The sequence below is a fragment of the Lemur catta genome, chromosome 1, assembly GCF_020740605.2.
Source record: "Lemur catta isolate mLemCat1 chromosome 1, mLemCat1.pri, whole genome shotgun sequence".
In the NCBI taxonomy this organism is placed as follows: Eukaryota; Metazoa; Chordata; class Mammalia; order Primates; family Lemuridae; genus Lemur; species Lemur catta.
In genome coordinates, this window is record NC_059128.1 from 97,124,568 (window position 1) to 97,147,119 (window position 22,552).

General features: G+C 45.5%; 2 protein-coding genes across 4 annotated transcripts in view; one reads left to right on the forward strand and one right to left on the reverse strand.

The window, feature by feature from the left end:
• Window positions 1–5,041, forward strand: part of SMAD3 (SMAD family member 3) — a 109,968-nt gene extending 104,927 nt beyond the window's left edge. For both annotated transcript variants that reach the window (XM_045541559.1, XM_045541569.1), the window contains 2 exons: window positions 1,346–1,490; window positions 3,963–5,041. In XM_045541559.1, the coding sequence (XP_045397515.1) occupies window positions 1,346–1,490; window positions 3,963–4,086 (269 nt within the window). In that variant the 3' untranslated portion in view covers window positions 4,087–5,041. The remainder of the gene's footprint in view (window positions 1–1,345; window positions 1,491–3,962) is intronic.
• An 8,737-nt stretch (window positions 5,042–13,778) lies between these two features.
• Window positions 13,779–22,552, reverse strand: part of AAGAB (alpha and gamma adaptin binding protein) — a 45,938-nt gene continuing 37,164 nt past the window's right edge. The window contains exons 6-10 of one of the 2 annotated variants that reach the window (XM_045541577.1): window positions 19,296–19,378; window positions 18,352–18,448; window positions 16,813–16,917; window positions 16,332–16,381; window positions 13,779–15,697 (exon numbers count right to left, since the gene is read on the reverse strand). In XM_045541577.1, coding sequence (XP_045397533.1) covers window positions 15,620–15,697; window positions 16,332–16,381; window positions 16,813–16,917; window positions 18,352–18,448; window positions 19,296–19,378 — 413 coding nt within the window. In that variant the 3' untranslated portion in view covers window positions 13,779–15,619. The remainder of the gene's footprint in view (window positions 15,698–16,331; window positions 16,382–16,812; window positions 16,918–18,351; window positions 18,449–19,295; window positions 19,379–22,552) is intronic. The other variant, XM_045541587.1, reaches the window with a different exon arrangement.

A 22,552-nucleotide genomic window follows, 5' to 3' on the forward strand; every position in this document is an offset into this window, starting at 1 on the left:
GTCTGACATGAGTGGTAACAGTGCTCCCTGCTCCCACAGCACCTTGTGGCTGCAGTACAGAGGACATTTGTCACGTGTGTCTCATTTGGTTACTCTGGCTCTGCAAGTAGGAGATGCATTGAGGAGACAAGTTCAGGAGGTTTAAGCCACCTGCCTGAGGGTGCATAGCTAGGAAGTGGCTGAGCCAGGCTGGAGCCTGGGGCGGACTGACTCTCTTCTGCTTCTGGGCTCTGCTGGGCCCAGCCCTGCGCCCCCACACTTCCCATCGGAGAGAACGAGAAGAGGAAGCTCCGTCACATTCTTGGCATTGGGCCTACGCCCCTCCCCATCTTTGGGACAAGGGCCGAGTTGGCTCTGGTGGTGTTTGTCAGCTCATAGAACGTCAGAGCTGCGAGGACCTCCCAGGCCAGCCTCTCATTTTACAGAGGAGATGCAGGGTCACAAAGAAAGTGACCAGCTCAGAGTCACACAGCAAGCTTAGGGGCCCAGGGTTGGCCCGTTCAGGAGAGTCACCTCAGCTCACCTTTTGGTTATTTCCGGCATGTGCTTTTGTCTTTATTTTTCTGGTTGACACATTCCTGGCACTCAGGCAGTAGGACTTCAAACAGGAGGTTTATTTTAAACTTGATTTGTGCCTGTCTTTAGTTTTATGGTCTGGAGAATTAGACGCACACCTTCACTTCGCTGTGAATGTCACCTCGACCCAGCCTTGTGCCCAGAGGCCACAATGTGGCCCAGATCTCTCACTCCCTCCTCGTCCAGCGTGAGGCGGATTTGTCGGAGGAGCCTGGGTGGATGGGGCCCCGGCCCTCTGCCAAGCTGCCCATTGGAACGGCAGGCCCAGTGGCCTTTCAGCTGGCCTGTCCCTGCTGGCACTCCCTGCTGTGGGACAGCCGGTGTGCCACGTCCCAGGTGGGCAGCCCGACCCCACACAGCACGGTCACCCTGGCCGAGGCCCCTTCCCTCAGTTTCCTGGCCCCGTTGCCGGGCCAGGCCCACCTCTGCACACCATCTCCGTGTTCTCAGAAGCTGCTTCTCAGACCTCCTCCAGCTCTGGGAGCCGGAGCTTGCGGGCCAGCCCTGACTTGCCCTCTCGTGCGTGTCAGCCACGTCTCCCGATGGGGTGGTGGCAGATTTAAAGATTCAAGCGCAGGGTGCGAGTCGGCCTGTCCCTCACGTGGCTCTGGGTGTGGAGCGGGTGCCTAATGCATCAGGCCACCGTGCGCCGCTGGAGCTGTGTGAACTGAGCCGTTCTGGGGGACCCAGGGGTTGCTTCATCTGGGCGGGGAGCAGTGAACGTGCGCACGCTGCCACCCCCATGGCGCTGTTTTCGTCTGTCTGACAGGATGCAACCTGAAGATCTTCAACAATCAGGAGTTCGCAGCCCTCCTGGCGCAGTCTGTCAACCAGGGCTTCGAGGCCGTCTACCAGCTGACTCGGATGTGCACCATCCGCATGAGCTTCGTCAAAGGCTGGGGTGCGGAATACAGGTCAGTGCGCTGCTGCCCGCCCCGGGGACCCAGCTCCAGGCTACTCTGCACAGCAGGGCAGGCGGGGCCCTCAGGGACCAGTGAGGCCGAGCAGAACAGTGCTCACTCGCTCTCTCGCTTGCTTGGAATAGCTTCTCAGGCACCGTGAACACACACGTTCCATTTTATCGTCTCCCAGCCCTAGGTGGGGACCGTGGCGTCCTCCCTGCTGTGCAGATGAGAGCACCGAGGCCTAGGGAGGGAAGGGGGCTTGCCTGAAGTCACATCATGAGTGGCAAAGCTCAGCCTAGAACTGTGTCCTCTTGGCTACTGTCTCCTCCTTCATTTTGCGCAGATGGCTTTAGAATGACCCTGTCCAGGAAGTTAAGTCTTCACCTCGCTGTCCCCTCCCTTCTCCGTCGCTCCATCTCTGACCCAGGGACACTGGTGACCCTGAGGAGCGAGGAAATTCAAACTGAGAATCAGGGAAGGGAGGAGGAGATTTGGGTAGTGATGAAGGAATGAAGTTTTCTTGCTCAAAAAGTAGATGATTTTCTTTTTTTTAGAATGCTAGATACCAGTCGAAACCTGGCACTGATAATAGGTCTACCTGGTCTGCTCGTTGAGTCTCTCGGGCAGTTCTGGTTTGGGTTTAGAGAATCCAGTCCCTTTTCTCGATATACGTGGCTGGGAGTTTCCCGAGGGGCAGGGGCTGTGCCCCCTCCTGCCGCACACCCCATGCCAGCGCCGGCTCCGCGGCAGGCGCGGAGGTGCCCGCACGTCGGCTGGAGCCAGCGCCTCGCGAGTTACTCTGCCCTTCTCTTCATTTTTCCAGATGTTTGGAATCCATTTTGTTTTGCAGTCATCCTGCACCCGGGCCAAACCCATTTCAGGATTGGCTCTGGGCCACCGTTTATAATGAAATCCAGATGAGCATGACTTATGGAAAGTCAGATTCTCATTAAAGGATTTCGGGCTGTAAAATCCTCCTCTTCCATTTACCGTATTTGAGCTGCTGTTCTTCTGGGTCTGCCCCGTGGTGTCAGGAAACGTAGCACTTTCGTCTCTGGGGTCTTTCTGAAATCCAGGGGTGACCGCTTGAGCAGTCAAAGTGGTCAGACCTCAGGAGAGGCCTCAGGAGATTAGCCCGGGCCCAGAGGTCCCGCTGGAGAGACGGGTTAGCCGACCTTTGAGGCCCGGCTTAGACCGTTTAGGGAACAAGAGTGAAAGGTTAGAAAGTTAATATTTTTTAGTGGGCAAGGGAAGTATTTAAAGATGGACCCCACTGGGAAAGAGCAAGGGGAAGTCCCTTTGGTCTTCTTACGCCAGACTGCAGTCCTGAGGGCCACACTCAGGCACCCGGGGTCAGGCAGACACCGCGGGGCCGCGCTAGCGAGCCCATTTCTGAACCTCCCCCGCTGCTGGGACAAGAGTAGGCCCAGCAAGGAGGGCGGTGCCCTCAGACAACAGACCTGGACTGGGACGGCATCGGGCCCTCCCGCTCCCAGTGCTGGGAAGCGGCTCCCTGGTGGCAGAAGGCTTTCCCTGGGGGCACCGTATCACCCTGCGGGATGTACTGCCAGCACACCGGGTCCTGTGTGGCCGGCCGCCGCGTCACCGCCGCCTGGCAGCACTGCCCCGCAGCCTAGCGGGCGGGTGCGGCCCCTTCCCAGAATAGTCTTGTCCTCCTCCTGCCTCTGGGGCCAAGGAGAGTAAGGTTTCAGTCCTCCTCTCTGTGAGGTGGCCGAAAGCAGGGCCCAGGGCCCAGGGCCCATGCCTCTCACCTCCAGCTGGCACCGGCGACTCCGGCCTCAGCAGATAGCCTCGGCTCGGCGGAGGCCTCTGGGAGCCCGCCTGTGAGCCGCGTCATCAGCTAGCCCGAAATTAGACAAAGCGCTTTGGGGAAAAGAAACGTGTGGTGTGCCTCGCTTTTTTCCAGTAATTGTTCCATGGCTCGCTCAGCTTGTAAGATTTTCCAAAATAAGGCCGTAGATGGGAATTATATCAGCACATTGGGAACCGAAGGCATGTGGGCTCTGTCGGCGCTTTGTGAAAAACACCCCTCAATCAGACAGACGCCCGTCATCGCAGCCGGCTGGGGCAGGGCCTGGAGCTGGCGATGGCGGAGCTACAGGTGCCTGTTCCGTGCAGATGGGAGCCAGGGAGACCGTCGCTCAGGCTGGAGGCCCTCCACTGGGGGGCTCGTCCCGGTAATTGGTTGGCACCCTGGAATTGACTTTATGTGTTTAACTCTTTAAGGTCCACCTCCTTCCCCCTCAAGAGAACCTGATTTACTCAAAGTCCTCCCTGCTTGCAGGGGTTTGGCCTGGTAGTTTCAGCAAGTTATTGGCACCCCCTCTAGGGCACTAACAAGGTAGGATGTATCTCTGACTTTGGGAGGAAGACTGTCCCCAAAGCAGAAAAAGGTGTTCTGACTTGTGTGTCCCTCTGGGCATTTTTTAAGTCCCCCACCCCTTTCCCTATTTCTTGCAGGAGACAGACAGTGACCAGCACCCCCTGCTGGATTGAGCTACACCTGAATGGGCCTTTGCAGTGGCTTGACAAGGTCCTCACTCAGATGGGCTCCCCAAGCATCCGCTGTTCCAGCGTGTCTTAGAGACATCGGGTGTGAAGGGGGAGGGTGGGGAGGGCGGGCTTGGGGAAATGGCCATGTAGGAGGTGGAGAAGATTGGAACTCTACTCAACCCATTGTTGTCAAGGAAGAAGTTTTTCTCCCTCAACTAAAGTGGCACCAGCCTGTTCTGCAAAACACAAAAGCAAACCCAGAGATGGATTTTATGAACAACTGTTTCTGCTGAACGCATCTGCCCTTTGGTGCCAGCTTCAAGGGCAAGTGGCTTCCGGTCTGATGGTCTGAGTGAACAGAACAGGTAGTGTTTCACCACCTGCCCCCAACCGCCAGCCTCCTTCCTTTTTGGATGACAGCAATCTGGGATGTCACAGTCCAACTGAAATGCCCCCCTGTCCGGGACTGGATTGTGGAGTTCGCCTTGGAAGGGTGTTCTTGGTAGGAAAAGCCTGCAGGGCCGTGAACAGACCTCACGCCCAGCTCTCAGCGCTTTTGACGAAGGCTTCGACTGAGCACTCCTGACCAAGCCCCACCACTCCAGCAGACCCTGCGCCTCGGGAGCCAGATTGACTTGGGGTGGGGAGGGGACTTGCCTGTCCCCCGCCCCTCTCAGAACATACCAGTTGGCCTGGGCGTGTTCAGCAGAACATGTGCACGGGACAGTGGGAATTGGTGAGAGCCACCTCTTCTTTAAAAACTTAAATTTGTCCTTTTTCACTTTGAAAAGTCGGAAGGATCTGCTGCAGCTCAGTGCGTATGCAGTGTAGAGTTTGTTATCACAGTAATCTCAAAGAGATTTGAATGATGGTAAGTGTCCACGTGAAGCGGGAGGCCGTGGCCACGGGATGGCGTTCAGGCTGAGGCAGCACCATCCTGAGTGCATCCCTGTCATCTGTAAGAGCTCGCTCCAGATTCGGATGCATACGGCTATATTGATTTATGTAGTCAGTTGCAGTAATTAAATCAGCTTTATCATATGCTCTTTTAAATGTTTGTTTTATACTTTTTTTAAAAAATCCTGGGTTGGCACATTGACTGGGAAACCGGAGCGAGTCCCAGCAACGACTTCTCTCCCTTCTCTCTCCCAAGGGGAAACTTTTCCAGGTTTTGTTGCGGAGACACCTGCCAGCACTTACGGAAGCTGAAATTTACAGGAGCAAATTCACCAGAAGGGAAAAATCTCAGGCCAACACAGGCAAATGAAAAGGGCTATTAAAATTTTTTTACACCTTTGAAAATTGCAGGCTTGGTGCAACGAGGTCTGCCATCTTTCCCCTGGGACATAAGATTATCTAGCTCACGATGGAGGATCATCAGTGAAAACTACAGCAGTTATATTGTGGAATAAGTACCGCTCCCAGTGGCAATTAGGGAGAAAAGGAGTATAAATTATTTCAACTGGAAAAAAGAAAGAAGAGCCCTCTTCTTTTACTGGCCTTTTGCAGAATACAGCAGATAGAATTGCCACTTTCAATTGGTACTTTGTTCTTTGCTGCTGTTTTTGTATGAAATGACTTATCCCACATATTTGCATGGATTTCTACCAGGAAAAATAAAAGGATTTCCTATGGAAGTCCTGTCTTATTCCAAGTGAAGGGAAGAAAGTGTATACTTCTGGCAGGTTATAAATCTCAAATGTGATGCAATTTCTGATGCTGTAGGGCCTTCCTGGTACCTCACCTGCAGGACCCTGTGCCGATGAAGTGGTACCCTTGAGGTTTCCAGGTAGGAGAGCTGCTCCCTGAGCCTCCTGAGGAAGAGACTGAAGGAGCACCTTGCCAGGCCTGTGGGAGTCTTCTCGCGGGGCTGTTGACACAGAACCCAGAGAAAACACGAACCCCCTCGCTTTCTCTGAGAAGGCCAAGTACTGTGGTCTGAAGCATGTGCCTGGCACAAAATGATCTATGGGATGCTCTTACAAACGCAGGAAGCCCCCGAACCTCGTGTGTGTACACTTACGCTCCCGGTCAGCTCCGAGACCCTGGGCACAAATACTCCATCTTGGCGTCTGCTGGAACAATCCCGGTCCCTCTCCTAAAAGCCATGGCAGCAGTTTTCCAGGCCCTGCATCCTCCACCTGCTACACGATCCCATGAGGGCTTCTTGTGGCACACGGCTGTCCCCCAGCTGCTTGGGAACAACTAGCTTCAGGTACAGCGCAGTTCTGGCGACCCAGTGATCTATGGAAGTCCTGTCTTATTCCAGGTGAAGGGAAGGAAATGTATTCGTTTGGCAAGTTGAAAACTTCAAATGTGATGAATTACACAGTTGGCTGCATTTGGATGGTGTCTTAGAACACTCAGTGCTCAGACCTGAAGGCTACTTCCTTGGCCCTTTCTGTATAGACTAGAAGACTACCACAGGAGGACGTGTGAGGGGGCTGTAGGTAAGCCCACCTTTGGCATCACTGAAAATAAATTTGGTCACACTTAGGAGGTTAGGAAATGGTGCCATTCCCATCTTAGAGCGCTACGTAGGTGCTTTGGGCATGTGTAATATTAGTGTCCTTCCTTTAAGTCACAAAACTAGTTTTCTTAGTTTTAAAATCCTTTTGTATGAATGGCATTTGTATATTAAAAAACTTTTTTAAAGAACAATTGAAAGGGGCAAGAGGAAACCAGGGCAGTTTTGGAGCTGTGACAGTGGCTGCTGGATAGCAGTTCGAAGTGTAGCACGTCCAGGCGACAGGGCCACGTGTGTTGTTCCCCTCCCCCCCAGGCTCTTGCCAGGACGTTGTCTTTACCCTGTGGCTTGTGCTGACACTGCCCTGAGTGTGGCCAGCACTGGGGCAGAGATCCATGTCCTCAGCACCTCCTGAAGAGCCAACTTTTATTTCCTTTCCACTCCTCCCCACTGGCCCTCTTCTTCCCAGTTTTATGTAGTAACTTAGATCCTTCCAGCACATACGTAGGTAGCTCCCCCAGCCGGTTTGGATTACAGGCCTGTGCTGGAACATCATCTCAGTTGGCCACCTTCCTGGCAGGCTGTAGATCTGACATTTTGAGACAAGCCCAGAGTCAGGAACGGGGACTTTGACTCTTAGGAAGAACACACATGAGGGCAAGGCTGCTGGCAGACTTTTCCATTGTCCTTATGTTGTCTGTTGTATTTTTTTATTGACTGTGGTGATTATTTTTTTTTAAATCATTGTTAATGTATTGAAACAAGCTGTAGCAGGTATCATGTGCTTAGTTTGTTTTGTTTTTCTCCATCCCCTCCTTGTTTTCCTAGAGTTTGGCCATATTCCAGGCTAAATGCTTTTACTCAAACCACAGAAAGGTTTTCTTTAAGTAGTGTGTGCATGTCATGCATGTACGCCAGTAGTCTGGGGAGAAGGCAGATATCCGATTTCATTCTCAGCCCCACGCTGCCATTCTTGAGGCTCCACTATGGGCTCCACGGGGCCAGAGCTCACCTTAGACCCCTCTCCTTAGTCCTCAAACGCAGAGGCAGGAAAGGAATCTGCAGGCTTATGGGACTGCTTACCAAGGGGGCTACAAGAGAGGGTACAAGTCTAGCTCTGGACCTTGTTTCTTACTGTGTGACTTGGCTAGAGTTGGGAGTTTTCCCAAAGTATATACACGTCCCCATTTTACTGGGAGAAAACCTCAACGCAGCTAAGCTGTATCGTTTTTCTTTGTGTGGCATAAATGTTCCCTGTGGCACCCCTTCAAGTAACAGTCTTCACAATACGCGTCACCCTTCTAAGGAGCGTCAGCCACCTCTCAAGGGGGTAGGGGAAGCAGAACAATGTGCCCAAGAGGATGGGATGGAAAATGAAGATGAAGCACCTGCGACAGGAGTTGTCAGTGGGGAAGGACTTGCTGTACAGGCAACTTTTCAGAAACACAGCTACCATGTAAAAGGAACTCGCCTCTCTTATAAACTGGATCTAGAAATTCTCAGTGATTCTATAATGGATTTTCTTTTTTTTTTTTAATGCAGAAATAAGGTATACTCTAGTGTTCTGGTGTTTTTATATTTATGTAATAATTTCTTAAAACCATTCAGATAACTATTTAATTTTTTTTAAAGAGAGTTGGAAAAGGTCTCCCCTCCCAAGGACAGTGGCTAGAAGAGTTGGGGCACAGCCAGTTCTGAATGTTGGTGGAGGGTATAGTGACTTTTTGGCTCCGCATCCAGAAACACCAAACCAGGCTGGCTAAACGGGTGGCAGCGCGTAAAAACAGGCAGCCTCTGAGTCCAATCTAGACCCTTCTACGGGGGTTCTCTGGACCAAGCCCCCGTCGCTTCCTAGGGGTGCAAACTTTACCCAGAGAGCTGGAGCCGTCTTTCTCCAAGAAGCCTTCACAAGCCTTCACTCGCCTTCACGGCCGCTGCTGCAACTGGGCTGTTCTGGACTCTTGGTGTGTGCTGGGGGTGGGAGTAGAACACGGAGGATGTCGATTACCTTCACTATTCAGCCAGCCTGACCTTTTAATATCTTTGTAAAAAGCATGTATGTATTTATAGTGTTTTAGATTTTTCTAACTTTTATATTTTAAAGGCAGAGCACCTGTTTGTTTAAGCATTGTACCCCTATCGTTTAAGATTTGTGTCCTCTCTCTCTCGTAAGTGCCCTTCTAATAAACTTTTCGTGGAAAAGCTCCTGTGCCAGAAGCTCAGTCTGATTCTTGCTGCTGTCTCGGGGCCGAGGGGAGAGAAGATTTAAAAGGGAGCCCAGCAGGGTCGCAGTGGCTTCAGGGCTCGGGAGGACCAGAGGAAAATGTCTGCAAGCCCAGATGTACTTTGTCCAACCACACGCCAGGGCACATTCTGCCGCTGTCTCCGTGTAACACCCACTGCCCTCATTCACTCACCAACGGCAACATGCAGTGCCAGCCAGTGTAGCGGTGACAGGAGCACCTGGGCCATCCACGCAAAGGTACGCTTCCTAATTAGTGCATGTCCCTGCTCCCCACATCTAAACGCTCGCTGCACGGGTCCCCTTGATGCCACCTCGGCAATGCCGTTTTGCATTCATTCCCCCTGTACCCGAAAGCCTGTGGCAAAGGATTGAATGCTACCGCCCCAACCTCGAGCCCTGCCACCTCGTGCTTTTACTAGTCCTCTCCTCGCCTGCCTCTTCCATGCTGTGACCGTGTCCTAAATGCCACCGGGCTAGTCTTCTCACAGGCATGAAGGTAGTTTTAGATTCACAAGTAACAAGTTTTCCACACTTTTCAGCTCAGATGACTGTTAGCTCCTGTGAAATTCATTTTGAACTAAAACTCCTGAGGAAAAAGGGACTTCAAAACTATTTCCTTGGTGGGATCTTACACTGACCCCAGGAGATGTGGATAAAGAAACAAGAGGATTAAATGTAAAATGCCATTTGGTTTCTAAGAGTTGGAATAAGCAGAATTTGGGGGAGAAGGACAAAATGGGGCTAGGATAATCCTCTAGCGGGGCCACTTCTGCAGCGGTCTTCCTTCTGAGGTCCTCGCCAGAGTCCCGGCACCCTTACCAGGAGGAGGCAGGTTTTGCAGCAAGGGCCTTTAGATTTGGCCTCCATGAACTGCATCAAATTCCTGCCTTTATGATTATTCTTTCACCAGTTCTACTTTCCTGCCCCTGAAGGACTTCCCCAAGGCTTTATGTAGTCTGTATTTCTCAATTGTTGACTCTCAAATCCGTACCTTTAACCCACCCCTGGAGCACCACGACTTTAAATTCCAACTGCCTGTCAGACATGATCCAAAACATCCCACCCCCTGAAGTGAATCACCTCCCCACCTTACTTGAGCCAGCCCCCTCTTCTGCCCTGCAGTTTGTAGCAGCAGCCTCCCCCCTCCTATTTTCCAAGTCCCGAGCAGCGCGATTCATTCCTCTCCCCTGCGCGCCATGGCCTCCCTGCCGCAGCTGCCCTCCCTTCTGACCAAACCTGCCTCTGGGGAAGGCCCCACTCCCTGAACTTCCCCGTTCTTGGCCCTCTTGCACAATCTACTCTTTTTCTTGGGCCTACACCTAGTGTTCCCAGACCACTGTGTGTTCTCTTGCAGCTACTCCCTGAGTGATCTCATCTGCCCTTATGATTTCAAGCCACATAAATGCTAACAGCTCCCAAATCAGTACTGACAGCTCAGACATCAATCCCGAGCTTCAGACTCGTGTCCAACAGCCTGCTGGCTACTGGTACGTGGACGGTCCACAAGTACCTCAGACTCACAATTAAAAAAACAATTCATTTCCCTTATTAAACCATTTCCCTTTCCTCTGGCCTCCAGTCCTGTTTCTGGCATGACCATTTACCCAACCTACATCCACCAAAGTCACAGCTGTCTGGCACTCCCTCGCTCCACACCTCCACGCAGTCCCATGTCTCCAATCTCTCTGCTCGTGCCGTCCCTCTGCTTGCTCCGTCAGCCGCTCCCCTGGCCTGCACCCTGCACGCCGGCCTTGCTGACTGACATACGCCACCAGTTCGCCCGGGTGACTTTTACTGGTGCTTTACAACTCAGGCCACACATCTCTAGGAAGCCTCTCCTGAACATCTCTATCTGTACAATCTCCTCTACCATGTGTTAGCTGTTTGTGTCTGTCCCTGCTCTAGGCTGTGAGTTCTTTGAGAGCACGGTTTACATTTTATTCTTGTATCCCTGGCTTCTTTTGGCCACCGTGTTCTTTTGCTGAATAAACGAATCAATCATTGCCCAATCTTGTAAATCCTACCTTAGCAATCTTTGTATCCCTTTCCACTGCTGTCCTATAGTAAGTCCTTACATATGTTTGAAGGAATACCACCACAATATAATTCCTGATTACCTTTTATCACAGCTATTCTAAAATTCTCCAAATTTCTCTCTCTAGTCCAGGGATAGCAAGTATGTGGCAAAATTACCACCATTCTCAGTTTCTCTATCCATGGCAAAAACCACCAAAGTGCTGGGTCTATTCTCAGCCTCAGAATCCTTCTTAACACAACTAATCAGTTAGGCAGATACTTCTAGTACTACTGCCAGATTTTCCTGGAATGTAATTATGGTTAGATGCCTTTTCTGCTCAAAAACCTTTGGCTCCTCAGTTACCTCCAGAGTTAGGTACAGACGCTACAAGGCAGTATTTCAAGGCCCTCTCAAACATCCACCTGTACCTACCACCACTTCCCCAAGTGAACTTCTCGGGTTTCCCAGCACATCCCCTTGCTCTTACTCCCACTAAGAACTGTGCTGCCTCCACTCACCTATCTGCCAAAATTCTTTATCCTTCTTGCTCAAGTCAAGCATTGCTTCCCCTAAGTCAGTGGTTCTCAAAGTGTGGTCCCAGGACCTGCAGCTCCCTGTCACCTGGGATGTTAGAAATGCAAATTGTCATGCTCCAGGCCTTCCAGGTGATTCTGGTGTGAGTTAAAGATTGAGAACTGCTGCTCTAAGATGCACTTTATGCTCTCTCCTTCCCACAGCGATGAAGGCTGGTCACAGCACTTTCACATTCTGTCTTTTGTGACCTTGTCTTGCTTGCCCCCTACTCCCACCTGAGTTGGACTCTGAGAAACTACATCCTTACTCAAGACTCTATCCTCCACCACACCTAGTTCAGAGTCAGTGTTGGCTGGACCCTGAATCCTTGCTTCTGCTCGCACCAGGGTAGAGGAACAAATAAGAGGCCATCTAACTTTGCCACTAATGACTTCCTGAGAATTTCCTGAGGCGGCAGAATTAGTGCAGGTCTTGTCCTTGGACTTCAGATTAAAAGAATCTTCTCTCTCTTAAACTATCCTGCTGTTTCCATAAAGTTCCTATCCCAGGCCTTACTTAGCCCACATTATTGTGGCATTAAAACCACCTGATTGATAACAGCAAGGGCAGAGGTAATGATTGGTCACTTCCTTCCTAAGAGAGCGCCAGGGAGGCTTTCTTAGTAAACTGAGCATGAACAGCTATCTGTGCCTCCCAGCTTCGTAGCTGTGGGAAGTGTTTAGGCCTATGAACAGATATACAGAAAAGGGTTTTAGAAGAAAAATTTTCTCCTCCCCCCGCCCATTTCCAAAGATGCAGTAATAATCATTAGGGCCAGGTTTTGAATCAATACTTTTGCAAAAGGAAACAAAATAGAACTATAAATCACTAAGAGTTGGAATGGGGCTCAGCAGTGTTCCAACAAAAGGCCCACACTACTCCTATGACTTTTTTTCTTAATTCTTCACTCCGCAAATCAGAGGAACAATTTAGAATCAAGATACTTCCTATGCTAGAACTTAACTCTGAGTACAGACACCTATGATAAAAGCAAGACTTGTGATGTTAATGACAGGCACAGATAATGCTAAAATACGAAACTTAGAGAATTTCTAAGACTCTTTCTGCAGGAGCTTACATGCCAAAGGTGCAAGGATGGATCACTAAACTCAACTCCAAGTGGAATCTAAAAAAGCTAGAAATTTACCATGCACAGTCAGCATTCTACTTTTATGACACATACAAATTATGGGAAAGTTAATAGGGTGTTGTTTTCAAACTAACCTTGTACTAATATGGTACTAGGGTCAGTCCACTTGACCACAATTCTTTATACTTTCTCCACCTATTAAGATTTGGTATTTAACGATACCATGCTGTAGCTAAATTATCTATTGTAAAATTGGGGTGGGGGGAGTGAAGGGCAAATCTAACTCATTAGAGCATCCACTGAAACTGTCTCCATCAATCAAAACGTTCAATGAATCAGAACCCCTGACCACACTGGACACATGTTTGCTAAATTTAGCTTTGCATCAGCAAACACTCAAGCTCAGAATAGTTCGCAGAGCTCTCATCTTACCCTTAGACAGTGATTCTTCTAAGATCCTTTTTCCACAGCAGGCCAAGGCAAGGCGAGCTCCACGTGCTCTCTCAATGGCTATTGTTAAGAGATTGGCCCAAGGTTAAGGGACTCTGACAAGCCTCGGCAGAAATGTTTATCCCCACCCCTCCTCAGTGGGAACACGAAATCAGCCATATCTCACATTTCACGTGTTGTAAGTAGTCTGCAGGAATGGCCTGACATGCTCTATGGTCCTTGAACCACATCCCATATTACTCAACCATCTAAGTCTAGCTTCCCTGAATCTCTAGCTTCTCTGAATCAGATGTGGCCAAGTTTTATAAATAGAGAGCAAGCAAACTGGTTCTGTCAATCTTCTCATACTCTGGCAGGCTAGTGTATTTTAAAATTATAAAAATATCTATGTCTTCATCACTCTAAAATTATTACATAACACATGATTTTCTCAGGGGGAAAAAAGTTTATTCTTGTATCTCCCTACCTTCCAACACTCACCTTCAAACTTTTCAATCATACTCATCGAACACAAACAATACTTTGCAAAATGTGTTAGGCAAATAGAGAGACGTTTAAGGAAAAAAAGCCAAGTCTCTTATTTTAAATCCCAGCTGGATGGTCCATAATAACTTGTGATGGCATGTACATAGGTCACTTTAGACTGCAACTGTTATTGCAGTGTTAGCTCATGATCTCTCTTCCTAACATGGACCTTTAGTAGATACCACTAGACACCTTTATTCCATGCGTGCCCTAGAAGAGGCCAATATCCCCGGATAGCTGAGGTCTTAAAAACATGGTGATATTATACATAAGCATAGTGGATTCCAAAATAGTGAGCTTGATAAACTATTTAGACTATTCACTATATATACCTAGCCCAGTGAAGCACATAAAGCTTCCCCCTCTTGGCCCCCTACTGAAAAACAACAAAAGTATAATAATACACATTAGCAGACTTTATAAATAAATCATATTTTAATCACCTGTCTTTGTTTAATCCACAAAATCAAGTTCACAGCTTTTTCTGGTCTGTTTTTCCTAACCATGAGGCCTAATATATTTTCTAAAACCTCCCATAGTTTAACAAAAACATGTTCCACCTTTCGTTTTGTAACCCTAGAGCCAACTTCCTTGATGCAGTCACCTCAAAGAAACACTGGTGAGATGGCGGTGAACCATGGAATCAAAAAGTCCTTCAGAACAGTTTAAAAAAGAAAAACAAACAGAAAAAAAAGGTCACGAAGCAAGACAGCTTCCAGCGTTCCCAGAATGCCTCCTCCTGAATGCCCCAATCTCTGAGAGGTCTCCTCCCTGTGGTCACTCTGGCCCTCCAGCCCCTGCAGCATTCCATTCCTTCTGCCACTGTTTCAGATTCTTCAGTGCTTACAAGTGGCACCTGGAGGGGGGTGGGGATGTGAGCTCTGTTTCTGCTCCTGACCCATCCTGTGTTCCTTTCATGCTGTGTGAACAGTTCCAGAGCCCACATTAGGCCAGAGCCAGTTCTTAGCCATGTACTGGCACCTTCCACCCACTGTGCTCAGTGCCACTTTAGAGCTGCATCAGTAACTACCACAGTGAAGGACAATGACATGCATTACAGAAGTGTCTACGAAAACAGAAATCAGGATTTTATTTGCTATACTTTCACTCTTCCTTTAAAAACTTTCCCTTTGGCAATCAGTCCCTCTGGGCTGACCCATTGGAACAAGACAAAGGATAAAGAGCAAAGGGTATTCCCTAAGGGCTACAGTGCTGGAAGGTTACAGAGGGGCTATCAGCCCTGGAAACAAGGTGCTCAGGAATCCTTTGCCTAACATTTTGCATCCTCACCCACCCCTTAGTATTGCTATTTTTGGCAGTGATCTCTGTTTGGCTTTAAAAGAGAAAGAGGGGGAAACCTGCCTTGTTTTGAGGGTATAATAAAGTTTGACAACACAACTCTGGCATCTCAAGTAGCAGGGAGAATTCTAAGGCAGAAGAGTTTCTTCACAATAATGCTCACGCAAAAATCTCAGTACGTGCTCACTCACTGTTTCCATGACCCATATAGGGATTCCTTGAGATTCTTTCTCTGTCTTAGACACACCCCCCACCCCCCACAGCTCAGTTAGAGGGGTTTTATCCCCACCAGAGTCGGAAACTTTTGCCTCATTTATAATAGTCCAAAAATTCACACTGGTTTTTCCATTCTTTCTAGCATAAGTTCAGATACTACACTTCAAAAGAAATGGCCGGAAGCACTTTTTTTTTTTTAGTTAGAGACTAACCTGTTGGCCACTAACTTTGGCCCCATCTATACTATAGTACAAATCAAATCTGCAGTTCCCTCATTTCCTTCCCCTAAAAGCATCATAGCTCAGAGCCACAAGCTCCTTAAATGGAGAAAACCCAAAACACCCAGGAAAGGTGATACAATTCAGCCCCTGGTGTGCACTATCAAGTGTGAAGGTAGAGAATGCAAAGGGCTGACTAGGAATGGCCTGGTGGTTTTCTTCTTCCATCTGGGTAAATCACACAGACCTCTGAAACTCATTCTACCCCCATGCCTAGACCAAAAACAGTCTATCTAAGAAATTCTCACTCATTATTATCCTTATATTCCTCATTCCCTTAAAATATACTGAGGGAGAAAAGATCTCTCTTTAATGCCCTACTAAAAACTAAAATTAACTGAACCATTATAAGTCAGGCTGCCAACATGATAATGGGAATTTCAGCAAAATATGACTGGATTGAGTAAGGAAGTTATCTTAGATAGAGCTAGAATCTTTGTTAGTCAAACCCTAGTGAGAATAATTTAGTGTTCTTCATCAGATGAAAGGCCTTCAATTTCATCTCTGTCTCCCCCAATTGCCATCCAGAATGCTTTGGCCACCTGTGGAGAGAAGCATGCAACGAATTTTAGGCAAAATAGCTAAACTTCAGCTCATTTCTTATGTCATACCTTGAACTCACCTAAAATCTACATTGCCCTCCAGCCCTCTGGCAACATATCTCAAAACCTTGAATACCATTTGACCCAGGACTTCCACATTTAGAAATTTATACTAAGGATATAATCAGAGTTGTGTACAAAGGTGATGTGTAAGGGTAAGCACAGCTTCATTATTTATAGAAGCAAAAAATGCTCATGGCCTAAAAGGGAACTGGGTAAATTATGACACATTCATATAATGGAAAACCATCAACCATGTAAGTTTCCTGCCAAGAACACATATTGTGTTAGTAATAACAAAACAAAACAACTAAGAGTTTTCTGGCCCAATAGTTAGGAAGGCAAACATCCTGAGTCTCAATGAAGGTTCCATGTCATTCAACATACAATTGAAAAATCTTGGTTTGACTGCAGCAACTATATTGTTATTGTATAAATATTTAATTAGTTATAAGTTAATATGTGATGAAAAGCTCACACTAAGACCCTTTAGAAGTACACAAGTGTGACATGTAATTATAATAGCACTGGACCTTTTGTGGGTACTCAATAAATACCTGACTGATTGTCTCACCTTTTCTGCATGCAACTTTCTTTGCTCGTGAGGAAGCGTCGCAGCCTTGTCTAGGGGGAAAATATATCTTAAGAAATTTGTCTGACAGCACAGGAGAATCTGGAGTGTATGGATGTTCTAAGACTAGAAGATGGGAGGTGGTTTCAAAGACATATGTTTATGGTGTAGTCATTACAGCTATTAGGAAGTTTAAGTCTTCCAAATATTCCAGATGGAAATGACGTGAGCAAAGTGGTAGGGATCTTACAGATTCCATCTTATGAGACACATTCAAAGAAAAAGAGGCAAGAGAGAATGAAGAAAAATTTTCCCCAGGGAATTTTTTACCAACAGAGGATGGCAGTCCCCCAGGTAGCTAAGTTTCTTCAACATGGCTGAGATCAGAGCACAGGATCCAATCTAGCAGTTACAAAATAAAATGCTACTACATATAAAATATGAGCAATGATATGGGAACATGTTAGACAATGGATCTGATTACCTTTCATTTCCTTTAACTTTGAAAACAGTCTTTCAAAATTCTCCAAATCTCCTCCTCCAGTAGTAAGACTGGCTAATTCTTGAATATCCAGATCTAACATGGGATCTGAAATAAGGATTTGTCACATTATGTGTCACATTATTTATATATGTGCTAAATCCACAGAATCCTAAGGCAATGAGTGCTAGCTGTGATGAAAGTCACCCATGACAGAAGGCCCAATATGTACCAGCTTTACAGCTCATGGTATCTCACCCTGCTTGGCTGCTGGTCGGCCTTCACAAATGAATAGTAACTTATTTTATCCTTACACCATTGTAATGAGGTAAGGAATGCTATTTCCATTTTAAAGACAAGAAAACGAAAGCTCAGAGTTGAAGTGACTTGCTTGAGGTCACAGCCAGCAAGGGTGTTCAGACTTAAGCATTTCCAACTGTGAAGGCCACGCTCACTCCACTAAGGTACACTGATTCAACAATAAATGACTAAAGTTTATACCACGTTTTACTGTACAACAAATATTTTCACATCTACAGCTGACAACTATATAAGGTGATTAGGATTAGGAATTATACATGTAATTTCAGAATTGCTAACCCATATCCCTGTGAAAAACAAATTTACTAAGTAGAGTTCAGTTCTTTTTGTTTTTAGCCTCACGGTATCCAATCTGATTACTGTTTTCCAAAGCTACTTAGGTTAGTTCCTGTCTTCCCCACCCCTTCCAGTGTGATTAATGGTTTGTTTTAATGGCAGAGCAGGTTTAAAAGCCAATAGGAAGGATTCAACTGATAGGATAAGGCTGAATAAACCAGAAATAAAAACAGATTATACGTAATTTTTCCATCGTAAAATGTTTCTATAACTAATCACTTGAGTTTCCTACATGGATTACCTTATAATCATAAAAAATAGTTCTAAAAATTTATTACTGTATATGAGCCTTCTGTGGCATACAGAAAAAGTAGGGATATCAGTAGTTCCCCAACAAAAGAATATTTATAGTTATTGTCAACTAAGCTTCTTGACTTTCTGGCTTTGGACAGTAGATTTGATTCTAGTTTCTATCCCAGGCTCTTTTTGCTAGAAGGTATTAAACTTCTCTGGGCTTTAGCTTCATCTCCATAAAATAACTTCTCTGCCAAACTTCATAACCAAATGAAGAAGTGGATATAAAAGAACTTTAAAAGGATGAGAAAGGACTTACAAAGTTGTATTATTGTTGTCACCATCAATTCTGACTACTGTTAAGTACTATGAAAAAACTGCGGAATACAGAGCTATAAAGCTATTTCTCCACCTTGGTTCTGTCTTAGCTAAGATGATCTGAATCAAGATCCTGCAGAATCAAAGACAAAATGGTGCCCACATGTTTGTTATGTATTTATTCTTCTCCCTTTTTCTGACAGCCATTGGCAAGGCTCATATTCATTTGTGGTACATTATTTTCTTCTCTTCTCCGTGTTTCAAGCCAGTTTCCCCCTGAATGGTTTCTGCCCAGACACCTAGTCCAAGTTCCACAGAGCTCCTCTTACTTACCCACGATGCTGTCGACCTGAGCATCTGCTGTGTTAGATGCGCCTCCCCGCTGACCAGAGAGGGATTCAGTCCTACCTGCTGCTGGCAAATGGGGCTGCTGTTGAGGAAAATACACAGAAGCAACAATTTAATAGTCGACTATTTCAGAACTAAGTCCCAAAGGGCTCACACTTTCATTCCCTGGTTGGCTTTAGAGAAGCAGTAATAGGAGCTAGAGGCACGCAAAGAAGAAAGAAGGAGTAAGATCACATTAAAAAATAAAAGGTAAAAAATTCACCCAGGAGTATTTTCCCTCAAGGAAGAAGTAGAAAGTGTTATGATTTTGCAACGGACTATTAAAACATGTTTTTCGTGCATTTCATTTAAGGTCCATGTTATATTCAAAATGTAAGAATGTATACAATCATAACAAACATCTCAGAGGCTGATGAAGATCCCCAGAAGGACAGTGTGGCACTGAGTAATGTGCTCTTGGTTCCCGCATGCTGCCCAAGGTACACCTGGACCAGACTTCCTGAGGGCAGGGGCTGAGATCAGATTCTATGCTCACTGAGGGCAGGGACCTTGCCTCAGATTTGTACAGGGCCTTTTATACAGGAAGTATAAAAAGCACCATCAATTTTATTTTCCATTTAAAAACCTGGAGGCAAGTTTATGCCCCAAGAAAATCCTAGCGTATTTCAGAGAACACTTTAGCAAAAAAACATGGAACAACGCAAACTACAAGTATCTTGAAAGGGCTTACTGCCTTAGCAAGAGCTGAATTAGCCTTCTCTCAACAGGTGCCAGGCATAATAGGGCTGTTTTAGATTCTCCTTTCATCTATTTTTAATATTCTCTGCCACCTTTAAAATGGAAAGGAAAAAATGATGAATGTGTAAAGATTCATAATGACAAGGAGAAATTAAAGCCAAAGAAGAAAAAAGATCCAAGAAAACCTTTACCTCGGAGTGACAGGTCTCTGTTGACCCAATGCTATGGTTTGTTCCGGCCAATGAGTTGAGAAGGCTAAAGCCCTGGTTCCTGTCTGAAGAAAAAGAACAAAATCACTGAAAATTTTCATTACATTTTAAATTGTTAAAATGACTGTGATGATGAAACAAAAGCTACTTCTTCATTATCAAAGTTCTAACTATAAAAGTTATTTTTAATTACTATATACTCTCAATTCGGAATAAATTTTTTTAGGATCACAGACTAATCACTGAAAATTTTCATTACATTTTATTTAAATTGTTAAAATGACTGTGATGATGAAACAAAGGCTACTTCTTCATTATCAAAGTTCTAACTATAAAAGTTATTTTCAATTACCATACACTCTCAATTCTGAATAAATTTTTTTAAGATCACAGACTATTAGCCCAGGCAGGGCCATTACAATAAACAAAAGGCCACTCAGTGGTTCTATTTGCAAAGATTGACAGCACTACTGTTTTCACAGTCACTATGCACTAATATTCCATTGTTTTAAACAATCAAAAATGTTTTTAAAAATCAACACCAAGGTATTAATACCAGGTGAGATGGAATATGCATGCTAATCTGGATATGAGCGAGCCATCTGCAGTTAAGGCTCCCAGGACTCATGTCTGTATTTACAACAGAGGACAAATCTGGAGCAGAACATCTTGAACTGATGAAAGTGTGAGGGCCATCCTTGATCCCACAGTCGTCCCCAGAATCACCTGGGGCACTTATTAAAACTACCCCAGTATTCAAGGACTCTACCTCGGACTGAGTCAGCATCTTTAGGACAGAGGCCAGGGAAACTCAACTTTTAGCAAGTACTAGGAGAATCTTAGGATCAGAGAAATTTGAAAATCATTGCCTTAGAGTAGAATAGGAAACCACAACCCAAGAGTCTAACAGTAGAGAAGCAAAGAGCTACTCTCTCAAAAAGACAATTACTTTCCATCTCACCTTTCCTCTCGCCATCTGTTCCTTGAACCCACTCTCATCTCTCTTCTCTAAACCACCTCTGAACTTCCCACACCCTTTCCCCGGCCAGGAGAAACCTGTTGTCAGTACTCCTCACACAGAGGTAGCAAAAAAGAGAAACTTTGCCATTTCCTTCCTTCTTCCTTTCACCTGGGGAAATTTGCCTTTTCAACTGGGATGAAGCCCCAGCTGTGGCCTGCTGGGCGTTATAGCCTGCAGCTTTTCTGTGCCTGACCTCTCAACCAAGGAGGCACAACCTTGGTTGTGCCTGGCCATCAACCCAGGACCTATGCTTTTAAGGCTACATTGTCTGGACAGCACTAAGAGGCTGGTGCAACCTCAACAGTGGCAGGGTGGTCACAGGGGCACGTGTACTCCTGGAGCCCCCTTCACCTCCTCATCCAAATGCCTGGGTGTGCCCAATCCAAGGACAGGGCACTAAGGTTTTATCAAGGTAGGATGCTGAGGATCAGAGGCCTGAGAGAAGTCGATCAATGCTGTGCCCTACACTGACAGTTTCAGAGCCTGAGGATGTTTATTCAAACATCCACATGTTTCTTTCTTTTGGCCAATGTGGTATTGATTTTAAAGCAGTTGAATGTAGTTATGCAACAGACAGCATCAGACAGGGATTTACCTGTCATGAGGATACATGAGAGCTCTTATAATACACTTTAAGCTATTTGTACAAAAGGCAATATCTGAGTAATAAACTACCACTGTAAGAGAACCCTCATTTTTATTACTGGAAATAACTTAGACTTTGGGTAATTTTCAAATCCAATTCATAAATCTCTCCATATTCCAATTCCACAGCTTATGTTTTTTCTCTGTTGGGCATTCTCTAAACTTGGCAGGCCAGACTGCAACTCATAAAGAATAATGCAATACAATGTCAGTTTATGCATGTTATTAGACCAAAGCAGTCTATTTAAAATGCCTCATTCTTTACAGTGGCTGCTTGCAAGGAGGGAACTGGGATGGACAGCAGTTAGGAGTGGGAGCTAGACTCATTACCGTATACTGTAAATCTTTGTGTACCTTTGGATTTTTGTTCCATGTGCATGTATTATTCATCTATTCAAAGAGATTTTTTTGAAATTTAATGGTTTTATGCTATATGTATTTTACCACAATAAAAAAAATTGAAAAAAAAATTAATGTTCCAATTCTAATGGATAAAATTATGAAAAAGTCAAAATGGCGGGAAAGAACGGGGATAGTAGTCAGAAAACCTGGCTTTCATTCTTAGCTCTGCCTACCTGTTTGATCTTAGACATATTAATCAATCTCTCTGTGCCTCAATTTTTTGATTTATAAAATGAGTTGGTTGCTATGTCCCTTCTACTCTAGAGGTTTGTGATTTTATGAAGTAAAGAGGCAGTCTTTAGCATCTCTTAACAGTAACTTGGAATTAGCTGGGCTTAGGTTTTTTTTTTTAATTACTTAACAGCGAGAAAAAAGGACCTTAAATTTCAGAATCCTTTTAATAAGATTCACAGATGACTACGAGTTTATGATCAGGTTTCAGGCTAATTATAATCCACTAGAAGGACTTTTGCTCAGTATTTTCTTATAAACAATGGAGAATTTAGTCAACTAAGAAGAGAGTTCATTATGTTCTACTGTTTATATATTTTATGAAAGTTAGAAACATACAAATTTATGCAATTAGAAAAATAATTCATTTTTGTTTATCCAAAGCAGACTGCTTGCACATTAATGTTGCTCAAAAAACTATTTTCTACACTTATGGCTTTAAAAAAAAACTCTCCATTTTGCCTGACCGTTGTTTATTAAAATTCTGCCCACATGTGCCCACTGTACAACTATTCTTCTCATAGAAAAGAATTACATAAATCTTTTCTTATTTGCTAGATTTTTCTTCCCAAGATTCGGTGCATGGAAATGTCATTCCTGTTAAGAAGGATTTATTCCTTTACCAGGTAGTTGTTGAAATTGGCTCTAGCATCTATGGTTTTACTGAAGCCACCAAATACTATACTAGGAAGGAATAAATAAATTCACCTACTAAACTCTTCTTTTGGAACTTTACAGATGCAGAAAGCGCAAGTTATTAAGTGATGTAAAATAAATTATTCTGGAAGGCATAAAAAGTATATTAAACTCCAGTTCTATAAACATCTGATTGAGTTTCTGTAGTCTAGTACATTGGCACCAGTGGAATCAGAGATAAAAATTAAAGTATCATGAAAAAATTTGGTGGTGTTGGCCATTAGCACAGGTTCTTCCAGTAAGT